At 52.3% G+C, this 27675-nt stretch overlaps 2 protein-coding genes across 2 annotated transcripts in view; one reads left to right on the plus strand and one right to left on the minus strand.

Annotated features, from left to right (window-relative positions):
- The window catches only part of IUM83_02007 (putative thioredoxin), a gene marked incomplete at both ends in the record, with an annotated part of 29216 nt that extends 15510 nt beyond the window's left edge, over positions 1 to 13706 (plus strand). The window contains one exon of the mRNA XM_067925902.1: positions 13576 to 13706. Coding sequence (XP_067800886.1) covers positions 13576 to 13706 — 131 coding nt within the window. The remainder of the gene's footprint in view (positions 1 to 13575) is intronic.
- A 1758-nt stretch (positions 13707 to 15464) lies between these two features.
- On the minus strand, positions 15465 to 21468 carry IUM83_02008 (F-box protein; the record flags this gene model as incomplete). The annotated part of the gene is made up of 6 exons (XM_067925903.1): positions 15465 to 15556; positions 15632 to 15800; positions 20659 to 20907; positions 20995 to 21137; positions 21322 to 21331; positions 21406 to 21468. The coding sequence occupies 6 exons, from the start codon at positions 21466 to 21468 to the stop codon at positions 15465 to 15467; spliced, it is 726 nt and encodes a 241-aa protein (XP_067801096.1).
- Positions 21469 to 27675: the final 6207 nt, after the last annotated feature.

The raw sequence follows: 27675 nt of genomic DNA on the forward strand, positions 1-27675 counted from the left end.
AACCAGGTGTGGAACGACAACATCAAGAAGGCGATACTGAAAATGTTCTTGACCGGCGCGGCACTCATGTGGTACCGAGACTGGCGAGCGTCAAACCCAGCCGCGTCGTACGCATACTCGTGTGATGAGCTGGTGCACGAATATCGGCCAGTCTTACTCAGCGTCGACGTGGCGTGTCGTATCAAGTCCGAGCGGAAGCGCTGGAACGAAACTAACCGCGACTTCGCCGACCGACTGCTTCAAATGGCAGACGCACTCGAGGGTGGAAAATCGTTCCCAGCGAACGCAAGACATGCCCGGGTTGCTTTCGTACGAAATGCCTACCCAAAGCACACTGATTTCTTGGAGACCAAGATCATCCTCGAGTCCGAGCGCCCAGAAGCCGAACTAAAATTAGCCGTGTCAGTTCTCAGTCGGAAGGCCGAGACCGATGGCCGCCTTCCTGACAAATCTCGCGGCAAGCCAGCGGCAACGACTAAGCAGGCCCCAAAGGATAAGACCAAACCGGCTCAACAACACGCCCAGTCGAGCAAGGCGAGTAAGAAGTCAGGGGACACCAAGAAACGTGCTGCCGAGTCAAATGCCGCTGTCGTGGAGCGAAAGAAGAAACCCAAGAGTTCAAGCACCCCGTCGGGAAAACCCGCTGTCGTGTGCTGGGAATGTGGGGGCACCGGTCACACTCAAGCCTTCCACCAAAAGTTCCTCCAATCACGCAAGACCGACGTGGCGGGCGAGTCCAAGGCCAGCGCGCAGCTCGCGAACGAAGACTCAAGCCCGGGTGAAGAGGTGACGAGTGACAACGACGACGACGCGGTCGAAGATGATGAATGAATCGTCGGCGTCGGGTGGGATCCAATCCTCCTGGATTCGGGGGCGTCGCACCACCTGACGGGCCAACTCACCAGCCTGACCGACACGAAGAAGACTAAGCCCCTCAGAATTCGGATCGCAGACGGCAGGACCGTGGTGGCACAGATCAAGGGGAGAATGACCGTAAAAGCCGTAGTAGACGACGGGGGAGGCAGGTGCGCCGTGCATGACTTCACCCTCGATGACGTTTATTACGTGTCCGACTTCTCCAAAACTCTGGTCTCTGTGTCCGCTCTCATCCATTCAAAGCATGAGCACGTATTCACGACAAGTGGCTGTACTGTGTTCCAAGGCATTCGACGCCGCGTGGCGTGCATTGCGCGCGACGTAAACGGAGTGTACCCCATAGTGACGTCCGAGCAGACACACACCGACGACGACTTAACGTGCGCCGCAGGCCTAGCAGTGTTAGGTACTGATCTGGAGTCTTGGCACCGTCGTTTTGGACACGTTGGGATGAAGACGCTCAAGGCCATGGCCAAGAGCAAGGCGGTAAAAGGACTTCGCATCGCCGAAGGAGCAAAGCCGCCGACGTGCATAGTGTGCGCACTGACCAAGACGACACTGCGGGCTCCTCCCCGAAAGCGAACCAGCAACGACGGAGCCGCGGATGGAATCGTGCGCGCCGATTTGAGCGGCCCCGTGGCCAGAACTCGCGGAGGGTACCGCTTCTTCATGGTGGTGTCATGGCGCTCGTTCCTACAGGCGTATCACCTGAAAAAGAAATCTGAAGTCTCGTCGAAGATCAAGGGCTTTCTCAAGCTAATTGAACGACAAGCCGCGGTGCCCGCGTCGGGGATCAAAGTAGTGCGTACTGATGGCGGAACCGAAATCTTAAACAAGAATTTTCGTCAGCTGATGCAGCGTGAGGGGCTTGTACACGAACACACCGCCAGGTACTGTTCACACCAGAATGGTGTCGCGGAAAGAGCCATTCGTACAGTCACCGAAACAGCTTCAGCAATATTGACGGACTCTGGACTCCCACACTCCATGTGGTTCGATGCTCTCCAGCACGCGGTGTTCGTGAGGAATCGCGTTCCAAAGCGCGGCGAGGTTATCACCCCGTACGAGAAAATCTTCAAGAGACGACCTGACGTCCGCAAACTACCAATTTTTGGTCAAGCCGTCTCGTGCCGCGTGCCAGAAGAGATTCGCGTCAAGTACCAACGCTTCACAAAAGACTCCCGTGGCGAAATCGGCGCCTTCGTAGGGTGTACCGACGGCCTAAAGGGCTACAAAGTACTGCTGCCAGGACCCGGGCAACCTGTTTTCGAACCCCGCGACGTGAGCCTGATCGACCGAATGCTATTCGAACTAAAAGACACCGGCGAGGACGACCTGAGCGACTTCGATCCGGATAGCGAAGACGCACGCGACCACCCCAGCGCCACGCAGTCGTCCAGTAGAGAGGAGCACGTGTCTACGTCAACGGCTCGTCGGCGCTCAAAACGCATCGCCAATCAGACCGTTGCGCAGTCGGCCGCTTTCGTGGTTCTGGGGGAGGTATAGCGCGAACCTCTCAATCTCGCTGAGGCCCGACGCTCAGCGCAATGGGCGGAGTGGAGCGCAGCCATAACCAAGGAAGTGCGGTCGTTGTTCGACAATGGGACATTTGAATGGGTCGACGCGCCGGCAAACGCTGCGGTGCTGGACCACACCATTCAGTTTCGACTCAAGACGGGCACCCGCGGTGAAGTGATTCAGTTTAAGGCACGGCTGTGCGCTCGTGGTGATCGCCAGAGGTTTCTGATTGACTTCGTTGACACCTATGCTCCCGTGGCAACCCTCATAACCGTGAGGATATTCTTCGTGCTTGTCGCGAAGCTGAACTTGGTTGTACGCCAGGGAGATGTTCCAGCCGCCTACGTGAAAGCCGACCCCCCCCCCCCCCCTGAAGTTATCTACATGAAACCGGTACCGGGGTTTGGAAATGGCACGCAAGAAGGAAAGGTCTGGCGTCTACGGAAGTCCCTGTATGGTCTGCGCCAAGCGGGCCGTGAATGGAACAAGGCCATCGACATCTACCTGCATAATTTCGGTCTGAGGCCAACCGACGTCGACCCATGTCTCTACTTCGCTCAGGTGGAAGGCGCTTTGCTGTTGGTGTGCTTATACGTCGACGACCTACTTATCGCGCACGAGAAGGAGGAGCAAGTCGTAAAGCTGATGGAGTCGCTGAAAGAGACGTTCAACGTCGAAGACATGGGTGAACCCGAACAGTTCCTGTGTACGAGAGTTGAGAGCAGCAGCCCCAACTGGATTGCGCTGTCTCAAACGGCTTACGTGGATGAAGTGCTTCACCGGTTGCGATGAACGGGTCAAGACCACAGCGCACGCCCATGGTCCCGAACACGCGACTAGACGCACTTGACGACCAACCGACCGAGACCGAGATGGCTATCATGCGCCGCATGCCGTATCGAGAGGCGGTTGGCGCCTTGCTGTACCTATCGCGCGTGACTTGCCCTGACATAAGTTTCGCCGTTGGACAGGTCGTCCGACACTGTTCGAAGCCTAGAAAAGTAGCCTGGGACGCCGCCAAGTATCTCCTACGGTATTTGTCCGGCACCAAGCATCTGAAGCTTCGGTTCACGCCATCGACTGACGAAATACTGATCACCTCCGACGCTGACTGGGCAAATGATCGGGCGGACCGCAAGTCGATATCGGGCAGAGTGGTCTATTTGTTCGGCTGTCTCGTGGCATGGGTCAGCAAGAAACAAACGATAGCCGCCAAGTCAAGTACTACCGCTGAGTACGTGTCCGCCGATGATGCAATTGAAGATGGAGAGCTGGTACGATTAGTTATGGAACAGGTGCTGGGCACGAACATCCCAATGGTGCTCGCGATGGACAGCCAGCCAGCGATCGCTCGCCTGCAACGGCCCGGACTCAGCGAAAAGCAAAAGACTGTAGATGTGCGATTCAAGGCTGCGAAGGCGATGCTCCAAGAAGGGAAGATCGCCGCTGCGTACATGCCGACAGGAGGGATGCCGGCAGATCTCCTCACTAAAGCACTCGACCCGCAGCAACACGAGTTCAAGCGTGGCCTATGTGGCCTTGGGTAGACGGACCCAGCGCGGGTAGACGCCCCCAATGCGCCGCATGAAACAAGCCGCTCGGGTAGACGCACCCGATGCGCCGCTTGTGGGGGAGGAGTTGAAACCCGACGGCAGTTGGTGACAACCGGTGCATCATCCAAGCCCCTTGAAGACCATTTCCCGGTACCACCTGTGCGTGGAGGGTCAAATGCCTTGAGTGGTCCAGTATGGGAAGACGCTCCCACACTAGGGCCAATACCGAAGACTGGACAACAAAATAATAGATTCCACGTCCAGAGCTCACTCTGGATTCTTTCCTCTTCCACATAAGTCTTCTCCTTGCTCTGCTCAGTGCTGAGGACGCGGTTTCTACAGGAGCTTCTTCCGCCTTTGGTACGACGCATTAAAGCGTTTAGGACTCTACAGCTGGAGAGATTGTAGTGTACTACGAAGACCAGGGAGTTTCACGTGTTCGTGCCAGACCAACCCTGCGACTTTTCTAACCCCATGGGCGATTTTTAACGGGATTCAACTGATTTGTGAAGCAATCGCGCTACGGGCTGCCGTGGAGTACGTAGAGTACATCGCATCTAGATATTTACTGGAGAAACATTGTAGGGTGTCATTCAAGAGTGAAGGATGCGATATTTACGAAGAAAAACTTCCAGTTCGCTTTGGACTGGTTCTTGATAGGCGCGTTCAGACTCCAGAAGCTTCGAGGCCGACTATCATTTGGTGCGAGCCTAGTGTTGGTCTGGTGTCTGTCGCAACGGGGTCGGGTCAGCAACGCTTATCTGGCCTGCTTATCGAGAATTGCATCTCTGAATACAAGAGTTCCAGCAGGCGAACGAACTGGAGTGTACATCAAGATCCCTGTCTAAGGTTTAAAATCATGGTGGAGATCCGATCCACCTGAATGTAGCGGCCGGGCTCACTGTTACAGTTCACTGCACGTCGGAACAGAGAATTGGAACCCAGTACAATCATCTTCAGCACTTGGTGACACTTCGCCAATGCCATGTATTGTAGTGGGTCTAACTTGACTCACTACTTTAGCTTACACGTAGCGCAACGTGTATGAGGAAGCGTAAGTGCTTAGTAATTACTTAGGTTAATTATATTTGAATACACAAATATAATTTAAATCAGATAAGACTCCAAGTAGCTAGTTTAAGGTAAAATGAGAACGGTATTGTTTGTAAATTGATCTTCCTCCTAAATCTGCTAAAAAAAACTGTTTATCATCTATGAAAGGGGTTGACAGCGGCTGGCTGTCAGAGCCCCGCTAATATGCATGTCTCTGATTGGTAGAAAGATGCTGCTTTCTACCAATAGGATCTTTGGGTATGTGTGGACCACTCACTGTGGTGGCCCACTCCAATGTATCCATTGGTGTGTCTTACACCAAGGTGAGGAAGTATCCAAAACTTTTAACAGATAACCTATCTGTTAAATTCACAAGTGGCTTGCAGCCACTTGTGCGTGTAACCCCGTTACACCATCCCCCCCTTAAGGTTAGACGCGCGGGGTCTCCGCACGTCAATCTCCGAATTGACCATTCGTCAATTCTCCGCGTTTGGAGAAGAAATCCGCGCTTATTCAACGATGAGCGCGCCCCAAGAGAAGAAGAACCCGAAGGCGGTGGAGAGTCAGTCTCCATCGATGACTACTTCGAGCGCCAGAACGCGAAGTATGGCGACGTCGTCGACTTCGGCGACGACGATGAATCGCTCGACCCTTATGCCAAGAACATTCGCCCGCGTGAAGGGGACGAATCGGACGCTTCGAGTTCGAAGCGTTCGCGTACTGAGAGCGATACCCCACTCGCTTCCGCTGGGGCTATCAGTACTCCGCGCGCTGCTGTTGCAGCGCGTGATATCAAAGCTCAAGGCTCTCAGCGCGCTGCGCCTGCAGCGCGCGATCCGTGGATGCCGTCCGCGTCCGAGATCGCGGACCGGTATGGGAACTCGGTACCTCCGAATGAGGTGCCGCTGTACGTATGCAGCGCCATCAAAGATGACGCTGTGGCTGCCGAGCTGCACTTTGATGCGGAAACGCATCAAAGGCGCGATATTACATCGGACTCTTTCATGAGCTCCGATGGTTTCAAAGCAAGATGACCTCTTCTCGCAGCAAAGTGCCCGAGTGGCAGGCACTTTGACAAAGTGGAATGCCTTTGTTGATAATTTCAACAAGCTTACCGTGATCGGATTAAGCAAGCGCGTGATGGCTTCGAGACGTACTCGAAGCGTGGAAAGCTGGAGCAACTTCATGTTGCTGCTGAGGAGGCAAATGTGCCGTGCGATGTGCCCGAGGGCTTTCAGTGCACGAAGTGCTTCCCAGGCGCGGTCCGCTTGAGCGACCGCGATCTGAACGGGTACACATCGTTCCGTGTGCCCGAGAGTCTCAAAGAACTCCGTGCTAAGTTCTTAGCACGTGAGGGTTCGGGCGCTAGCGATGATCGCAGCGGTCGTATTACTTCCGCTGCACCAGCGCGTACTGCTCCTCGTACGCCCTCACCATTTCCGGAACGTCCTCCAGCAAGACGTTCCGCGGCTCCCATGTATCTCGATGGGGAGGAAATCCTCTCCAACGAATACGAAAACGAGCCCCTTGAGGATTCGTTTTCGGGATACTATAGTCAACAATCCGCTCAACAATCCAGCGGGTTGAGCCGCGGGCGTCACGGATCGGCGGTGGCGGGGGTGGGAACACGTCCCGGGTATGATCAGCCCCGGGCTGATCAGTATGCGCCTCTCCACGACCCGGGTGACCGCCGTGGAGCGTCTGCACGGCGCTGAGTTCGCCGCCCTGAAACAGGAGCTGGCGAACCAGAAGGCCCAAGTCGCGGCGGTCTCGCAGACCGCCTCGAATATCCAGGTCGAGCTGGGGACCCAGATGAAGGGTTGCTCCAGCGCGTCCGCGCACTGGAGGAGAGGCTGCTCGTCGCCGAGGCCAAGTCCTCCGCTTCTGCCTCGGCTCCTGCCGAGGCTTCGGGTCAGCCGAGCTAGATGGCTCGTGCTGCAGGTATGGCGTCAGCCGTCCGACGTAAAATGTCGGATGGAGGCGCATGCTAGACGGTATCTCTAGCGTGTATGCGTTGCCGTGCCGTGCCAACACAGTGAACGGCCCGATGAAGCGCGGAGCAAGCTTGCTTGCTCCGAAATCCGAAACTGCATGTCTAGGCATTTTTTTCGTGTAGCTAACAAAACTAATGAACCAACTTTAAATTCATTTGTGTTGCCTCTGCCCGCATTGTCTGCGTTCAGCTTCTGTTGATCAACAGAAGCTGATATTGTGTCTTGGACAAACCGAATCACGGCTTGTCTTTTGGTGATGAAATTGATTGCATCCGAGCTGAAGTCATTCAGCTCGCTCTCCGCTAGAGGCCCGGCCTCTGCGTGGTTCTTTGCGGTGTCTGCGCCCTGCGCAGACCCGTGGTCTTTGTTCTTGTTGTTGGAGGAGTCTGCGCCCTATGCAGACTCATGTCGTTTGTTCATTGTTGCAGCTGACACTGTGCAAGTGTCAGCGGTTTTCTGCGGCTGCTGTATTGCAGTCGTAGATCCTCCTCCACTTAAAGTGGGAGCCATCACTCCGAGTAAACTCGATAGACGTGGATGCCGCATGGCATTCACGTAGAACGGTGTATGCCCGGTCGAGGCATGCACCGAGTTGTTGATGGCGAATTCCGCCATCGACAAACACTCGCTCCAGTTTTGGAACGAGTGAGCGTAGCTCTTCAAAATGTCGACGAGCACGCGATTCACGCGCTCGGTTTGACCGTCCGTCTGCGGATGATCCGCAGTCGACATGGAAAGCTGGCTCCCAAGAAGTGTAAACACTTTTTGCCACAGGTGCGCTGTGAAGCGCGGGTCTCTGTCCGACACGATGTCGGTCGGCATGCCATGGTGTTTGAACACCATGTCGACGAACAGACGGGCCGTCTGCTTCGCGGTCACCTCTGCCGGCACCGCAGCAAGATGTACCATCTTGCTGAAGCGGTCGACGAAGACCACAACACCGGTATTCCCTCCGCTGTCCGGGGGAAGACCAAAGATGAAGTCCAAAGACATGGACTTCCAACACTCCGACGGAGTCGGTAGTGGTTGTAAAGGAGCCTGCGCGAATGGTGCAGGCTATACGCGTTGGCATACCTCGCAAGCACGGATGTACTTGCGCACCCACTTATACTGGTGGTGCCAGTAGAAGTCGCGCGTGAGAAGGACGTAAGTCTTCTCACGTCCGAGATGTCCCGCAGTCGGGGCATCATGGTATTCGCACATGATCCTGAGTCGCAGGTCGTGGTCACTCGGCACGACAACGCGATCCGCGTTGTCGTCGACTGCATTATAAAGAAGAAGTCCTTCGTGCACCCGATAGTGGTGTGCACGCGCACGAAGATGTTTCGGCAGAGCCTTGTCAGAAGGTGTTGTGCCATAGGCCAGCAAGAGCTTCGCGTTCGCGTCGTGCGCGTACGCGGCCTTCACATCATCCAACAGAGATGATGTGGGTTTGCTCGATCGCATGGCGTCAATGGCATTGACGTCAACAACTTCTGCATAGTCCGGCCGACGTGATAACGCGTCGGCCACTACATTCAATCTTCCGGGTTTGTATTCGACCCGGAAGTTATACTCCGCAAAGAATGAGAGCCATCTCGCCATTCTTTGTGATATGTGTGGCGACTTCACTGCGGTGCGCAGTGATGCATGGTCGGTGTAGACCACAAATGGTCTACTTCCAACCAAGTACACTCGGAATTTTGCGAGTGCGTACTTCATGGCAAGGAGTTCCTTGTCATGTACCGGATAGTTGCGCTCAGCTGGCTTCAGCTGATGCGATTGGTAGTAGACGACACGATCACGGCCCTCGTGATCGTGCTGCATCAACGCGCATCCGATCGCGAAGTCGGATGCGTCGCACACTACGTGGAATAGACGATCTTGGTCAGCCACTGCCAAGATCGGAGCCTCAGTCAAGCCCCGCTTGACTGCATCGAATGCCTTTTGGCAATCGGTTGTCCAATTCCACACAGCTTCCTTCTTAAGAAGCTGTGACAGCGGGCGGATCTTGCCCGCGTAATCCTCCACGTACTTGCACAAGTACGTGGCCAAGCCAAGGAACTGCCTCAGTTCCTTGACACTTGAAGGCGTTGGCCATTCATTGATCACTCTGACCTTTTCCGGGTCAGGGCGAACACCATTCTTCCCTACGATACACCCGAGGACGGGTATCTCGCTCGCCCCGAAGATACACTTCTTCAGGTTCGCGTAGAGCTTATGCGAAAGCATAAGCTCAAGTAGCTTCCGGAGATGCACCCTGTGCATCTCTACGTCGGTCTTCTCGTCCACAGCCCGACTGTGGATGAATACATCATCGAAATAGCTCGGCGCGAAGTCGCGCACCGAGCGCAACAAGTGCGTCACGCACCTGTTGAAAGTCGCAGGGGCGTTCTTAAGCCCCTGTGGTATTACTAGCCATTCCCAGAGCATGCCGCTTGGCGTGCTCACTGCCGTGAGAGGGATATCGCTCTCACGCATTAGGATTTGATAAAATCCATCTCGCAAGTCGAGAGCACTGTAAACGGTGCTCCCGGCCATCGAATCGATGATAACATCTTTTCGCGGTATCGGCGTCTGCGTCGGTACCGTCGCATCGTTCAGCTTGTTGTAGGCATGAACGCCGCGCCATCCGCCCTGTGGCTTCTTGACACAGAACGTCGGAGCACTGTGCGGGGACTTGGATTCCCGCACTTGTCCAGCTTTGCGACGACTTTCAAAGAAGTCGTCGATCGCTTTTACTTGCCCTCGCGGCAGTGGCCACTGCCGCGTGACACAGTACTTCGTGTCCGGCACGAGATCAATCTCGTGCTGAATGCCCTTATCCTGCGGAAGCTCCGCAGGAATCTCTTCCGGGAGTACGTCTTTGTACTCCCTCAACAATTCGTAATAGGGACTCGACTTCAGCGAGTCCCAACCTTGTTCCTCGAAGCGCTCTCGCTTCGTCTTCGCACTGAGAGTGTCTTCACTCTCAGTGGTACTTCCCATGAAGAGCTGCCTCAGCTCTTCGCTCTCGCTCGCCGTTCTTTCGCTGTCCGAAAGAACGCAGACTTGCTCGATGCGTCCATCGTGCAAGTCGCGCGTGAAGCGCGTTCAGCTCATGACTAGAAACGAAGTCAACTCCGACGCCGTCGTCGGAGGACTAGCGAGTTCCATCTCACGATACTGGAATCCAGTATCGGTGCGCTTCAAGACGCTTAGCGTCTCGACATTCGGCGTCACCGCCGCAGTCTGCCCAGCAGACTGTTCTTGTTGCGTCTCGATCCCGGACCGAGAGTTGCGCAGCGTTCTCCGCTTGCGCCGTCTTCTTGTTGTGCGGAGCCCGGCTTCGCACAGTTGTTCTTCTGGTCCAGGCCCGGCCGTGGACAGTTGTTCGCCGGCAGACCCTGTCTGCGGGCGCGCGATATCAAGCCCGGCTTGATCGCATGGCGCTTCGTCGTGCAGCCCGGCTGCACGACAGCATGCAAATTGCGTCAGTGCGGTACGTTTGCAACGTCCGCACTGTTTGCAGCGTCAACTCCCGGAGTTGACACGCCTTCGTCACCTCGACGCCATTCATTGGCGGAGCCCCTCATGACCGAGGGTGCGTCGGCTCCCGGAGCCGACGCGTCGTTGTCGACCTGACCGCTTCGGGTCAGGGACTGTCCCTTACACGCTTGAACGTGGGTGTTGATTCCCGGAACCAACACATCTTTTTCTTCCGACGTCGGCAGCATTGCCGACGTGGGTCTCACTTGTGCGCGCCCTCGCGCACTTCTTGGGCACTCCGGGACAGCAGCATAAAGCGCTGTCTCGACTGGTGAGCCGCGCGCGCTGCGGTAACAGGGCCATCGCTCTCTGTTCCGCTGTCGCGTCCGAAGCGCACGAGCGTGCGCTTCTTCCAGTCTATCACCGGATTATGCCGTGGCTTGCACGGCATGCCCATTACTACGTCGAACTTATCGTCCAGGTCCAGGACGATAAAGTGTTCGACAAACACTCGTTGTTTGTACGAGAAGCGCACGTTCACGACGCGCTTCTCGGTCTTCACGATGGCACCTGTTGCCAGTCGTACCTCCAGAAGACTTCGAGGTACATTTACTTCCTCGAAGTCAAGTCTCGACAGGCTTCGTAGTCTAACAAAGTTGTTCGACGCGCCTGAATCTACCAAAGCTCGAAGAGAGTCTCTCGTTCTCTTCGAGTAAACCTTCAAGATGACTAGGTTCGGCCTGTCATCTTGTTTCTTGCAGTGAGAGCTGGTCTCACTGGGGGCTGCAGTCCTCAGTGTCGCGTGCCCGATGTCGGCACGCGCGACTGCATTACCAGTAGGGCGCCCCGCGCCTACTGGATGTTCGCGTTTTTTGTTGGTCCGCGGCGATGCCTAACATCGCCACGACGGCCACCATTGTAGTGCACGGGAGCCGTGCACTCTCTGGTAAAGTGACCGATCCTTCCGCAACGGAAGCATCGCACGTTACCTCCCTGCTGCTGGTAACCAGTAGTTGTTGCATTCGAGAGGTCCATCTCCCGGCCTCGCTACCGGGCGTGGTTGCGGCCTCGGCACGTTCACATGCAGTTTAGCCTGCCGCAGGCTAAACTCTTCTTGCATGGCAAGAGTAATCGCAGCTTCGAGAGTACTCGGGTACTCTCGGAAGAGATAGGTCTTCACAGGCCCATCTCTCAGCCCCTTCATGAACGTGACGACCTTGGTCGCCTCGTCAATCGGGTTAGTCACGATATTTGAGACCAAGTACCGTGCGCGCTGCGCGTAAGCATGAACGTCATGCTTACCCTGCGGAAGGTCGAGGAATTCCGCCCTCGACCGGAACTCGTTTTGCGTGGGCTCAAACGCTTGTCTGAGCTCCTCTTTGAATACTTCGTACGTGCTAAAGCACGCAGGATCTGAGAGTCGGCGCCCACACGCCCAACTCCTTGCGCGTCCGCCAAGGCAGGACATGGCGAACACGACCTTCGACAGCGGGTCGACGATGCGTCGAGCCGCTATGGCTGTGCCGAGCTCAAGCCACCGGGTGAGAGGCTCGCCCTCTCTTCCCACGTAATTGCTTACGCTCAACTTTAATGGTTGAGCACGCGGTGTCGTCCCTGACGACGCCGTCACTGAGGAAGCAGCGTCACGCGATGAACCCCAGAGCAACACCATGTTGCTCCGTCGGCGATAGCGTACTCAGCATTGTAGCTATCGCCGCTTCTCCAATGACTGTTGACAGTCGTTGGAGGGCTTCCCACTCTGGGTCGGACAGGTGGGGGCAGTCTGCGCGTGCATCATGCGTTGCAGGCGTATTGGAGCTCTCCATGGGCACCTCCGTGCTCATGGGGTTCTCGGCTCCGCGTTCGTACACCGCGTACGAACGTCAAGCAGTCGGTCGTTGGACGGACTACAAAGAGCTACCAGGTGTAGTGGGTCTAACTTGACTCACTACTTTAGCTTACACGTTGCGCTACGTGTATGAGGAAGCGCAAGTGCTTAGTAATTACTTAGGTTAATTATATTTGAATACACAAATATAATTTAAATCAGATAAGACTCCAAGTAGCTAGTTTAAGGTAAAATGAGAACGGTATTGTTTGTAAATTGATCTTCCTCCTAAATCTGCTAAAAAAAACTGTTTATCATCTATGAAAGGGGTTGACAGCGACTGGCTGTCAGAGCCCCGCTAATATGCATGTCTCTGATTGGTAGAAAGATGCTGCTTTCTACCAATAGGATCTTTGGGTATGTGTAGACCACTCATTGTGGTGGTCCACTTCAATGTATCCATTGGTGTGTCTTACACCAAGGTGAGGAAGTATCCAAAACTTTTAACAGATAACCTATCTGTTAAATTCACAAGTGGCTTGTAGCCACTTGTGCGTGTAACCCCGTTACATGTATCGATAATAGTGCCTGCATCATTGCTTCAAAATGCCCATTTGATAGTTTAACAAGCCTTTGCTGCGGCGTTTGGGAGACTCAGCTATTTGGTGTACTCTCACTTTTTGTTGAGTTGATCATCTGACTGTTGTCAGGCCCACTTGTGGATTTTTGCGTGCCAGTTATATGAAGAATATTGTATGCGAGGCCATGTTCGAGTGTAGCTTCCCGCTACGGTGCTCGCATTCCAGCGATCAGTTACTTTCCGAGCCAAGAATCAATTCACTTTCCAATTTGCCTCACAAGCCTCACAAGCAACCGACCAACTTCCTCTCCTACTTGCCTCGTCGTGCCCCCTCAGCAGCAACTAGAACCTTAGAGACAGCATTGGCACAATCAACCGCGAGCTCGTCAAGATTCGGTCTTCGAAATTTGGAGGCGCCCAGGCACTCCTGTCGGAAGGAGGTATTCTTGGTAAAAGCGAGATTCGCCCGCAGCGGGTGAGGAGGATTGAGTGGCTACACCACTTTGCAGTCCTTTTGAAGCGCGTTGGCTGCTTTTCACGTTGTTGGGTTCGCCTCTATCCACACATGTCACCAACCCAATTCAGCCAAACTTTGTGGTAACTACCGACCATGACTTCCGACAAGAAGCTCTTCACCTCTGAGGACATCAAGATTGCGCTGAATCTGCTGTATTTACGGGATCTGTTGGCTTGGAATGCCTGGCAACTTCTTTCGTGCGGGTCCAGTATTAGCTCTCATCGGCATGGCCTCCATGGCCTCCATGGCCTTCGCCAACGTCTACGTCTCTGTGGATCGCTGTTGTGTGCTGCTCATCGCAACGAGAAGTGTCAAGACCTACAGCGACCTGGGCAAATAGGGCATGAGCAACTAGATCGCTGGCTCTCGGTGATCTCTCAGACTGTCTCGAAGACATTTGTCCGTGTCGTCCTAGTACCATTTGCTGGCCTTGTTGATCAACAAAGGTAAGTTGGTGCAGAGACTAGAAGTACACTTCTCGGATAACGGAGGAGCCGCAAACGAGAAAGACGCACCACCACGTGGTGGTCGATTTTCGCCACTGTACCCTCGGATGTTTCGGTCTTCTTCTTCTTCATCGTCGACTCCGCTGATTTTCTGGGCTCTAGCACTCTCAACAACGCGAACGTGCATTTCGTTGACACTGGCCTACGCTGTCGATGAATAGGTTTCAAGTGAAACTTTTTGACAGCGGAAACAAATCTGTAATAGGGTGACCGCACCGCCACGTATTCCAGCCTTTAATTCGACTCCGACATGCTCACAACTCCGTCCACGTAGTACGGAAATCTGGTGCAGTGTCAGATTCGAGATCAGCGACAGGAACAAAACATCGGAGCAGAGAAACCCTCAGGTGTCGGACGCAGTTCGTCAGTGGGTTCTTGGGGTCACACAGGTACGTAGAGAATTTCGGTGCGTCCATCCAAGCGAAAGTCAGCTTCGGTACAGGCTTCTACGCCTCACAGTATTCGCGGAAGTCGACCTGCACCTCAATGATTTCCCTAACGAGTGTTAGCTCCAGCAGATTGAGGTATTATGTAGTAATCGCGTTTACGTCGATATGTCCTGAGTGAGCAATTCTCGGGCCGTCCAGTGTCAACACTCTCAACGAAGAACGAATCGACTTAATAAACGGAACTATTGCCGCATTCGGCTAATCGTTAGATCGTTGTAAGTGAGAAGATACCAGGTTGAACCCTGTTTGCAGACGATTCATCATGGAAATCCAAGTCGCAGCGCTGGACCTGGCACCGACCGAATCCAGCAATGAGAACGTTCGAAGCGATAAAATGACGGCGAAAGCGCTACTGACACGCAAGAAAACTGCTGCTGACAAGCTCTTCACGAAGTTCCAGCTTGATAAGGTGTTGGTGAAGCGGAGCCAAGCAGTGTCGAAACGAATTCAGGGGGGGGGGGGGGGGGGGGGGTCTGAATCCACCGGGACTGCGACGGTGTCTACGCTAACAGCTCGCTATGGAGATGAATCTGCGACGAACACGAGAGCAACGGCGTATGCAGCGGGGTCGCACGAGACGAAAATAATTGCTCGCATGCTAGAACATGAAGAGCTATCTACTTGGATCACGAAGAAAAGATCTGCGAATGACGTTTTCAAACTACTGAAATTGGACGAAGCAGAGGGTCCGATTTTGGAGAAAGCAGCATTGAACACTTGGATGTCCTACGCCAGGCTCACAAACGAAGATCAGTATTAGATGCTTTTCTTAAAACTGAAGGCAAATTGTGGCGATGACGGCTTGGCATTTTACGCTGCTAATGCTCCTTGGCGTGGTAAGTAACTTTAGTTACGTGTCGGACCGGTAGGTGATACGAAAGGTAGGTGATGCCTCTAGTAGGGAGCTTGACAACATGAAACAAACATTTGAATTTTGCAAACTCGACGTGTTTTCCGCGCTGCAAACAAAACACCAGGGGAACGATGTTTATCCAATTTTGTTTACCAAATGGCCGAACGAGAGGACAATCAAGTCAATGCATACATCTAGATATGTTGGCTTTTGGATGTGGCCTGGTGCAGAATATTTTGATTCGTTTTTTAAAACGTATTGAGTCGAATGTCAAGTGCAGGCGAGCCAATTCATAACTCACACCTGCCGGACGGATAAGCTTCGCAGCTTGGCGTGCGCTGGTTCATGATCGGTTTACCACCCGCTGCATCTAGCAGATCGTCTAAGCATTCAATGTCAGGGTACGATCAGTGCTTGAATGCGTAAGAGAAATACGTGTGATTCAGGGGCGCCTTACCTCCAAAAGTTATACGGCTCTCCGCATCATGATTGCTTTCAGGCACTTGGCGAAGAACTGGAGGATAAAAAAATACGAATATCTTCGCGAGAACATGCTGATCGAGGCTGAGGCGCTCAATTCCGGCTTGCTCCCCGCCTTTTTCTCTTCTTACTAGCGTCATTGAATGCTATCAGGGGCGACAGCACACTTAGAACAGCAATCTTGACATCCATAGCGTCCGGTTAATCGGAGTGAGGTGGTGCTTTCTGATGTCATAGCTATGCAGACGATACGGCTTCGGACGAACAATCTCAATATACTCCAGCGTCTTGTTCAATGCCAGCATTTGGAGCAACTGTGCCACATCAGTCGAAGCGACCGATCGATGGTGCCCCACTGGTAATCGAGCCCAGCCACCCCACCAAACTTCAATTCGGCGAACGCGAAGCCGGCGAGCGCTTTTTGAGATGGGGCAGTTAGCATCACACATGGCTGCTGCTAGCTCGGGGACAGCATGCCAATTCAACTCATCGCAGGGAGTGACTCACTTTTCTCGTGATACTCGCTCAAGTCAAGGCGAAAGTCGTAAAAGTAACCCAAGATTGAAATCTCTTTCAGATTCGGACAACGTTTCTGGATCTCATCGTCGTTCAGCATCTCCACAAATCCCTCTAGTGTCAGAGATTTTAGAGAGGGCTCAACCGCTTCACGAAATTGAGGCATGTCATCGACGTCACTAAAACTCAGGTCACGGCGCTGCACTTGGCATCTGCCATATTACGTCCACCCAGGCACTTCATCCATCGTCACTGAAAGCTCGCACATGTGCTGTTGGTGTGAAAATCAAGGCACGAGAGCCTGCAAGAGGTTGGCTTAGGTCGTCAAACAGCCACTGAACGCGAGCTCGGGCTTTTTACGTTGCGTCTCTCCCGTCGAGTTGACCACGTGGACGACCACACAAATACTCATCGGGGTGGTTAGAAGCTAGAACGGCTGTGGAGGCCTCGACGTCGGTCGTGCTCATGCTAATTGAAGCGAGTGCCAGCGACTCCACCGAAGAGTGGCACGCACTCGTTTCGAGAAAACCCCGTAAGCTAGCTACTTCCCCCACCCCTAGTTAAGGCTTCGTCGTCGACCGGTATTAGCTGGGGACGGATCGGCAGCGTTCTGGTGGTTTGGTTGAGTATAATTGCCGAAAAAATCGCCTCGAACTCGGAGGCTTAGAGAACAGAAACGCAAACCACATGCACAGTCCCCAACTGAAACGGATGTCGCTCTTCTTCACGCATTTTACAGCTTGGGCGCCATGTTCACGAATGCGACGAGCACTGTCGAAGAAGTACTGCATCAGCTGATCCAGAGCATACTTCGCAGCACGCTCGCTACTTCGTAACTTATTCTCCAGGAGAGGCCTCGACGCGACTTGAAAGAACCAAGCATTCTTGCGAACTAATGCCTCCATCCCCTCCTCCATCACCTCCATCTCCAACATCGCTTCATAGTAGCCAAAATCCGCACTTATCGACTGCAATACAAAAGTGCACCGCAGCGTTCCATTCGTCACCTCTTTTTCTCCTCAGTCATCCCCCCATTCGTCTCGTACCTTGCAGTAGTCCTCAGTTGACTTCATCGGTTTACCGGCAGGCGCATTAGGACACAATAACCCCAACGCCTCCACTCCAGGCTTACTTTCCCGTAAATTTGCATCCAAAGCTGTCATTTTCTCCAAATCTCGCAGATATTCCGCACTCGGCCGCAGAAGACGCTGGTTCACCTCCACAGAATCAGGTGAAATCCCTCTCCAGCGTCTTGAGGTACTGAAATTGTGAGTCTTCCGGTCGTCCCGTTCTTCAACTGAGAATCTGAATCTGGCTGGGATTTCTTTTCCAGGGGTCCCCCCCCGGATGGCAGAAAAAATATTTAAATATTTTTATTCGGAAAAAAATATAATAAAAATATTTTTTTAATTTTTATTCGTGCAAGTGCGAAAATTAAACACTTCAGCTTTGTATCGGACACAATCTGACTACCGCGCTCTATTAGGTGGGGCCCAATACTTGCAGACGACCACCTTGAACTTGCGCTCGCGGTCGGAATGCGATCGCCCTACGTAAGCAGTGCTTGCTAAGCTCTCCCTTGCTGCCCTTGCTGGATTCATTCCGGTTTTGCTTCCTCAACGCAATGGGAAGGAAACCCGACATAGTGCGCAGACACTTCCTGAAGCTGATCGACGAGCCCTGCAACAACTTCGATGACTTCTATCATCACTGTTTTCACTGCCTTGCCGCGCAAGATGCTGGCGAGGATGTTGCCATCAAGAAACTTCACGGAAGTGCAGTTGCTTGCGTCGTCACTACCAGAAATGCCCGTACACGCCCGAGGCCCGCATGGCGCGCGAAGCTGCAGAGACGCGAGCGAGATCTTCGCTACCCGGCGTAGCCAAACCAGACCAATTCCCATCATTTTCGCAAGACCACGTGAACATTTTTCACAGGCGTGTACTCAAATTCCAAGCTGACCACCGTGTGCCGGACACGTTTATTGAGCGCCGTACTACGATGAGGTTAATTGAAAGCTTAAATCCTCGGGCTGTGGAGCATTTGCCCTCTCGACGAGAGTTCGGCGGTCCTATGCTTACCGATTTTGCTGCGGAAGTGATTGAAGAGGAATCTAATACAGGAATGGAGCTACAACTTGAATCTGGAGGCCATGTCAATTTTTTGAGTGATATTTGGCAAAATATCGCCAAATTTCATCTTCTCGGTGCACAAATTGCTCTATTTGGTATCCTTATCACACTGGGTCTTTTTCGTACTGGGAGCCGTCATGATGGGCTTGATCTAGCTCAGCGAATGGAGACCGTATTGATTGATGCCCACGCAGAGGGATGGGTTATTGGTGGTGTTGTTACGGATGACGCTGGCCAATGCGGTCGTGCGAGAAGAATTCTTGCGCTTAGATGGCCCAAGGTAGTGTTCGTGAAGTGTTTCGCTCATGACATGAACAACCTTGTAAAAAGCATTATTCGTGTGGAATCATTTCGGCGCGTATCTAAGCAAGCCCAGCGTGTAGTAAAGTTTCTAAATGCTTCTACAGCCAAATGGTTGCCTCGAGCCCACGAAGTAATAATACAAACATATGGAAAACACTGGCAATTTGTTACGCTATGCACGACTAGATGGAATTCGATGCAAGGCTGTTTTGCATCCCTTCTTCGCGTGCAAACAGCTTTACGCATCTTTGCCGTCAAATATCGCGGCGATGTGGAGTTTAATTCGTCTCTTTCTGTCCTAGGAGATGAAGTATTCTGGTCGTCACTCAAAGAAGCTGAACATGTCATTAATCTGATATGCTTTGCTTCTTTCAAACTTCAAAGTGATGAAAACACTCTCGCGGACGTGGTGATTGTTTTACGAGACTTGTAAGATAATTTTCGATCGAGTGACTACAGTGATGATATTCTGAAGCTAGTTGAAGCGAGGTGGGCTGCGTGTGAACAGCCTCTTTTTATGTTAGCTCTATATTTGCATCCAGCCTACTATATTGATGCAAAACGCTTGGTGGACACCAAACTGTCTGGGCACACCAGTATTTGCAAAATTGCGGAATACTACTATAGGCGTCTGCTAGATGATGATCCGAGTACAATTGCCGGTGAGCTGGACGATTGGCTTAGTGGAACATATATTGGAAAATCCCCAAAAGAGCTGAAGAATTTTGAAACATCGTCATTGCCTTCGTTGCCAGCATTTTGGCGCCACTGGGGGAAGACATACCCAAGTCATTGCCTCCCCAAGCTCGCATTGGCTGTGCTCTCAGTCACTGTAAACACCGCAACCTGTGAACGATATTTCTCCGAGCTAGCATTAATTCATACTGCTCTGCGTAATCGGATGGATCCTGAAAAGGCCCGAAAAATTGCTGCGCTGCGAAAACACTTAAGAGAGAAGCTGTCAGAGAATGTAGGTGTTAAAAAGCCTGCAAGGCGCATGGTGTCCCCAGAAGAACCTGCTCGACTTACAGCGTTTGGTACCCCGGAACGGCGAAGCTCATGTTCACATAACGCGTCACCATTTCTGTCCACCTCTTCACAAAATGTGGGCTTGGAACACTCGGCTACGGGCTCTATTTGCACGGGCAACGAAGATGATGCTGACATCTACGAAGTTGATGATATCGTAGCCCACTGGGATACGGTATTATCAGCATTGGAAGACGGAGACGATAGCGATCTACAAGCCCTACTCGCGTCAGCTGATGCCATAAACCGAGGCGAAGTGGCTTCAGAAGAAAATGAAGAAGAGGAAGCTATTATGCCTCCCGTCCGACATTCTTTCCCTGACCACGACGACAAACGATTCACCCAAGAGCCCCTCGTGCTGAAGGGTTTACGAGGTCGTAAGGTACCTCTAGCAGAGTTGCTCACGAGCGATAGTGATAATGGCACGAACCGTAGTGTTGTAGTGACAAACAGTAGTGCTGAAGGCACAAACAACAACACCAGCGGCACCCGACTGGATTTCACGAACCTGGAAGACGATTGAATGTATTTGTTTTTACAACCTGTTAGCCCAACTTTGGTATGTCTTGTTGGATTACCACTAAACGACTGCAATGAATCTCACTTCAAAACGTGAAACGTATTGTAGGGTTGTTCGTTATATGTTTGGCACCGGGCGATAGCCTAGACTTATGACAGAGAAGTAAATACCTTGCGATAAATTAAACTGGTGCTGAGGTCGCAGCTCTCTACTTGCCAACATGAGCAAGGGCAATTACATCATTTTGTAGCTTCCGTCCGAAGTAGCACCGCAACTTACCTCCGCTACCGCTAACTGCTGCTTGTGTTCTCGGGCGCGCTCGATCCGTCACACGCATATGCGCGCTGGTCCATTCACATCATGAACATCCTTGGCAGGGTCAGCCCCACGGGTCGAATTGGCTACAAGCAGCAGAACTCCACTGTGACAACGAAGGCACGCCCGTGCTGGCCGTCAACGGAGCCAAGAACTTGATGCGTGGAAATTCTTCCACAGCAAGCGCACCTCCACGGCACAGAGGTTGATGAACACGAGGTTCTTGATGAGCTTGATCTCCCAGTCGTCCGTAGGTGCCTTGCCATTCTTCGGCACGCCGAAGGTGAGCCACTCCAGCAGTTCCTCTCCGCCCGGTTGGTTGTGGACGACGCGCGCCACGCCGCGCACGAACTTCAGCACGATCTCGTCGCACGCCGACATGACGGCGCTGACGAACGTGCCGACCTCGAGGGCCACGAGTAGGTGGCGTACGCGACGCTGCCCCAGCCAGGAAGGATTGCACCATATTGGTGACCCAGATGAAGCGAGGTCCGTGAAGCGCTACACAATTGGCGCCATGCGCACCGGGAAGCTACAACAGAAGCGCAGCACGGACTCGAATGCGCTGAGCATGAACTTGCGGAAGAACTCGCTGTCACTTAGGATCTCCTGGGTGGCGTCGTACTCCGGGTGTAGGATCTCGTACTCGCTCTCCGAGTCGCTGCTCTCTGCCGTGCACTGCCAAGGAGAACAAAGGTGAGCTGCTGCCGTACTTGCCTCGCGTGTCCCAGGTTGGTTGACGCTTGGACATGCATGGGGTTGATTGCGGCTCCGCAGGTGCCAGCCGACACGGCCTACTTGGCGTTCTCGCGGATAAGGGCCTGCACCTTCTCGAACTTGGAGCTCACATACGATCGCCGTCCTTGTACACACGGAAGGCGGGAAGGTGTCAACGTCAATCTCCTTGCAGAAGTTCCCCAGCTCCTCGGTGCTCACGTTTTGGAACTTGACGGCCAGGCACTCGTTCTCCGTCAGCTGCGCCACCTTGGGGGCCACCATCTTGCAGCCACCGCACCACGGCGTCGAGAACTGCACGGTGGTTAGCTGCTTCTCGCCGATGGGGGCGTTGAACTACTCGGGGGTCTTGATCTTGGTCGGCATGGTCGGGGGTGGGTTGGCTACTTCAGCTTCATAGGTGGCGGAGGTCCGTGTGTCGATGAGGCCAGTATTCGGGAAGTTACTGTGTTATACGGGGCTGCCAGTGATCCGTTTCAGCAGGGTTTGATGTGTAAAAATGGTAAAAATATCATAAAAATGGAAATAAAAATATTTTTCCGATATTTTTAGTTTGAAAAAATCCTTCCATATTTTTTTTGCCATCCCTGCGGTCGAGGCTCGACCCCCAAGTGGGCACCGCAGTTAAATAGTGGGCTCATAGTAGATATCTCCAGGCTTTCTGGTCTACGTGAGCCACCAACCGATCCCCGTGGGCCAGTGGTCAAACCCTGACGCGGAGACCGGGAGGTACCGGGATCGATCCCCGCCGAGTGCGGGACTTTCCACGGAGGCCGGGGATAGGCAATATCTTGGACGAGCAGCCACTCCGTGGAGTGGTCCGCCCTGCCAACCCGCACCCCGGTGTAGGATAGTTGGGTGGGCTGGAGGCCCCAAGTGCCGAAAATGCCCCAATAGTGTAATGAGGGGTATCAGAACCCGGTCCCGAAATGAGTCGGATAGCCACAGGCATCCCCACCAGAGCAAGCCTCAAGCCTGGTGTGTGGGTTCTGGTGGCTTAAATCTCTACGTGAGCCACCGCCGCTAAGAGCGCGAGATTTTCACGAACATTTCAAACGTGTTTCTAAATTATTGTTCACATTTGTACAAAACTCTCGCGAGCTTCGGCGGTGTCTTGGCGCTTGGGCAGAGCCACCTCCAGGAACCGCCTCTGGGCGCCCCAGACCTCTTTGGTCACCGCGCGTCTGTGGCGGCGCGCACCACACGGCCAGGAAGCCCAGAATGGAAGCTAGACAAAGCTAGATTCAGATATCAACCTAGATCAGAATTTAGGATACGGAGGGATTTGGAATTGATGATGGCGCTCAAACCTACCAGCTGGGATACTGTATGGGGATGATATCGTAGTACTCGGGATACAGCCGCTGCAAACTGTCCCATCAGGTCCTTCCTTGTTCGTTCTGCACTTGAAGAAGTCTGAGACTCCGATGAGTCTTACAAGCGGTACATAATAGTGACAACTGCAGCCACCTCACCCACTTCGAAGAATGGTGATCCTGCTGCGAGGGGCATTCGATACGAAGGACAGGACTGGGCGAGGACAGTACACTATTGACCCCTCGCGACTATTTTGTGAGGTAGTAAGATAAGGACTCTTCTTAGGTATTCTGGAAAACACATCTGCAAGTTATATTCGTCCCCAGAATCCGTGTTCATGCTCCCTATCTTCTATTTATCATCATCATGTCCGGCTTTTTGGTTAATCTCGAAGGCCGACAAACGCACGAACTCATCATTTCCCAATTTCAGCTCAACCCGCCGCGCGGTGCGGCGGTGCTCCTCCTTTGAACGTATTGGGACTCCAGCTATGCAACTATATCGGCTCTTCCTGGTCGCTTCAACTTCGGTCCTCCTTAGTGGCGAAGCAATTGTTTCTGCTGCGGACTCGACCCAAGAGATCGTATCTGGAATAGTCACGTACGTGGAGCCTGTTGCGGCGCTGAACGGCGGTAAGCGGTCCTTGAGGGCTCGTGAGACCACAGCGGACAAGGATGATGAAGAAAGAGCAACTGCTACGAATGCTTACAGAACCTTTAGTAGTATGTTTGAACGTGTGGGGTGGACAACGGCTGCGGACAATATGCTGACCAGGGCGTGGAAGTTTGAGGGTAAATCCACAGCGGCAGCGGCGAAGGAGCTGAATCTCTTAACATCTCCTGGCAAGATGGACAAGCGCGCAATGACTCTCTACAATAAGTACGTCAGCATGACGAGCGGTCCGTAGGAGTAAATATAAGAATCTTCGGCTGATCTGCAAAACTATAGGGCTATACTATTGTGGTCATCTTTACCCTTTTGAGACGCCTGTGCTGTTGAGTGCAATCGGACAGCTGGCCTCACGTGCACCTCATTCACTTTCAGCACTACAGACTCGCATCCGTGATACACGCATTAAAATCATATTGCTGCGGGTAAGTCAGATTAAATCAAGCTGCACTAGAACAGTTCTAATGTTACTTCGGATAGCTGGCTAAATCCTCAAAATAATTGAACAAGAAAAATTAGCAACTCTTAGCAAGCTCGCTACATTTGTTCCACTGTCCGCATAAGAACCGCTGGCCACGAACAATTGTCGTTTTTAGCCAAAATCTAATCAAACGCAGGGTTCTATTTTGTTTTAACTTCAGTGCTATCAACTTAATATTTCTTCCTTAAGTCGCTCTGCCGTCTGACACAAGATTAATTAATTGTCACATGAAGTCGCGTTGCATATATTCATAAAATACCGAATCGTCATGAAAATAAACGAAATGTATCATTATCTGGTCGGTCTCTATCGATGAGGAAGCATCGATCGCATCCACTTTCCAGTCGAACAGCTCTCCTTGGCGACGAGTCGACACAGATAATATGTTCGGAAGGTCAATATCAAAGGCAGTAAAGTTGTTGGTGCGTGCGTCATTGCCATTAATCCTCTTAGCTAGTTTGCTTACCTAATGAAACATTATTCAGATATCAAGGAACTCATAGCGCGGGCGACGCTTCTAGGTCGCATGCGAAAGGTCTATAAAAATATGTGTGCTGGGATAGCAGATAATTCTAGCGGATGCGGGTGCCTTCGTGGGAACAATGGACATCTACTTGTACAAACTAAGCCTTTGTTAGCTAAACTTAAATGCGGTCTTGCAACACGAGTTACAAATATCCCAACCAGGGATTGGTAGTAATATCGATTTCGCCCCTAAAGTAATATAAATAATTCGGAAGACGATTTTGATTTACTTGGTATATTAATATTACTAATTTGGTGCGTTGAAAATATAATATTAATAAATACGGTTACTAATACTAAAATCAAACTACTAAAACGCCCTTACCACCGATTTCGCTCGCATTTCCTCATCTGCCCAATTTCTACGTCGTTGTGATGAAGCATTAGCTGGCGCTGGGCTTGTGCATTGCCCGTGCGTGTGCGGAGAGGGCTCATTACAAGCGAACCTGTCGAGAAGACTATTGAAAACCTGTCGAGGAGCAACGGGCGTCCCGAGCTCGGGAGGGTTTGTAATGGTCGATGTCAACCGGAATCCCAACACCAGATTTACGACTCGCTGTGGCTTGAGTACGGTTGTCAGATTCCATGAGAGCAGCTTCATCCACCTCCGTAGCTTGACTCGAATCAGATATCCCTTGCTTGCTTGCTGGGGAGCGCTCACGTCCGGTTGATCTATTCCTGAAGGTTAGAACGCACCCTGGACTGCAAAAGCTACGCATAGAGGTGAACGCGTTAGATTCCAACAAACTATGGACCAAAGTAGTGATAGTCGTACTGTTTGGAAAGCTCTGCCTCGCCCCAGACTTCATTGCTGTAGATATGATGAACAGGACGACCGCAGATGCAACACGGCGCCGTTTCCGTCACATCAGGCAAACAGTTTTCGGCCTTGGAGCACCGCATTGGACCCGGCTGCGATCTTCAAGGAGGAAAACGCAAAATGAGCGGGAGAATATGACAGAGCAGCTCGGCAACCACCCGTTTGCCACCCTTTGCGCGCGTGGCCTTGAACTTCAACCTGGACTTTAGTAGGATATTTAGTAGTTTTTTAGTACTAATATCGTGATTTTTGTTCCTATTTAATATATATTAGTACTAACTGCAATACTTGGTATTGTGATATTACTATTATGAATAGTATATCACGATTTTCAATGTTTTACTATTATCCATGTTTAGTACTAACCGTGATTTTACTACCAAATCCCTGATCCCAACCCCCCTAGTGATGTGTGTATTACACATTATAATCCCTTTGTTTATCCAATCCTCATGTATATTCAATGTCCCTCAACGGAACTTCTATCGTTTTAGCCTAACAATTGTGTTAAATTCTGCAGTAAGGCCCGTTGCAGGCAGCAACTAGATGACCACTTTAATGGTCCCTCGTTCCGGCCGCCCTCGCATGTGTGACGAAGATATACCTCGCGAAGCACAGGGCGGGAAGCAAACGCGAAGATCTGAGACACTATGTGGTGATCCAGTTTGCGGATCTCCGAGTGGCGTTGACGTGCCAAACGTTTCTGCACTTTGGCCGACTTTGGCGTGAATGAGAGCACGCTCAGAAATGCAACCTCACTCTCTATTGGGAGTTTCAGCGACCGATTGATTGGCTCCAGGTGATACCTCCTGAATTCACTCAAGTACCTGATATCGTGGTGGCCCACGGTATTCCAGGCTTCGGTTGGCTTTCAACATCTCGAGGAGCGCACTGAAATCGCCATCAACAATTGGAGGATAGTAGTTAGCAAGATGCACAGCCCACCCAGACCACGCGTCAACACGACGAACTCGAACCCGACGCACGCATTTAGAAAACGGATGGGCTTCGTCGCCAATGGCTGACGCAAGATCTCCAATGGAATACCAATAACGGTGTAATGGGGGTACAGCCTGACTGAATCCACGCAAATCGACAACGTTGAGTCGTATATCGACTAAAAGGGTGCACAATGACAACTCCACCAAGTTAGGACAATGTTGGAGAATCAAGTTCGCGTCCAGGTTCTCGATTGGACCGTCGATCGTAAGAAACAGCAGTGAATGACCAACCACTTTCAGAAAAGCAGTCAGACCATCCGAGTTTGATGAGTCTAGCCTGTCCAACCCAATCTTTAGTGGTGTCACACCCCTTGAACCACCGCCACGCGCTGCCCTTGCATCGCTGAATACCAGATCATCACGCGTCACCTAGCATCGACCGTAACCACCAATCAACACGTCCACCCACTCGCTCTCGCCACCACCACTAAAAGTTCGTACGAAAGCGATCTCGGAGTCAAATTGCAGAGCACGGAAACCCCTGCGTGGCCGACCTTGCTTGTTGAATCGCCACTAAACTAACGCTCCACGCTTCAACACTGCATCTCGCTCGTCAACAACACCACGTGGAGACCCAGAAAGGAGCTCTTCAGGGTGATCAGAAGCTAGAACTGCCGAAAACGCCTCCACGTCCGCAGCACTCATGCTGCCAATCGAGACCAGTGCAAGGACTCTAGAGCCGAATAAGGTCGGGCTCGACTCGAAAAGCACGCATACGCCAGCCATTCCCACCAGTGTGAGCTAGTGGTCGGGTCGTCCGCTTTGATTTCCAGGCTAATGGAGACCTTTCTAGCAGTTTGATTGAGTACCATTGCCGACCACATCGCCTCAAATTCCAACAGCAGGATCGAATTTTCGCATTACAAATGAGTGGTGCCTGGTTGAAGAGGCCTATCCCCTTGAAAAGCATTGCCCGGGTAGTGTCTGGTGTTGGCCAGCCTATCGGATCGACGGGTACTATCAAAAACTCGAGACGTGGGATCCCCTCATATCATCTTGGCAGTACGCTCGTCAATCATACGTTCCCGCTCCACAAACATCGACAGTGGCAAGTGCGAAAACCAGACATTATCCCGCAGAAGCTTCTCCACTAGCTCTGCCAGTTCGGTATGTGATGATAAAGCCGCCGAGGTCTGCCACCATCGGTTCCAGCACGAACGTGCATCTCACCCCTGCATGGACAAGCCGTCCATGAGTGGGTCATGACACTTCCAGCTTTCCCCAATCATTTTTCCAGCTTTTGCAATCGCCTCAGGTGGCTCCACCGCTCCCTCCATCAGCAGTGCCTCCGTGTCAAATTCCAGAAACCACACTCGCACCGGGATTTCACTGTCCATGCATCATCCACTATTGGGAGCAGCTAGCTTTGCGATCATCTTCAGTGCTTTATGAAACCCCGGACCAGAGTAATTGCGTTGATCGATCCCGCAAAACAGCAGTAAATCCTCAGCAAACTCCTCCGCGTGCTCCTTGCGATACTTTACGTCTCGAACTGCCACGAAAAACCGAAGTGGAATTTCCTCTTCAAAAATTTCTTCCCCCTCTTTGCCGAGCTTCACGTGACACTGTTTCTCCAACAAATACCTCAACGCCTTTTGGTCCACGTGGCCCACCGCGGCCAACAGCGCGAGCTCCTCGCGGATTTTCCGGAAATGCAT

The sequence above is a fragment of the Phytophthora cinnamomi genome, assembly GCF_018691715.1.
Source record: "Phytophthora cinnamomi strain GKB4 chromosome Unknown Contig0, whole genome shotgun sequence".
Taxonomy (NCBI): Eukaryota; Oomycota; class Peronosporomycetes; order Peronosporales; family Peronosporaceae; genus Phytophthora; species Phytophthora cinnamomi.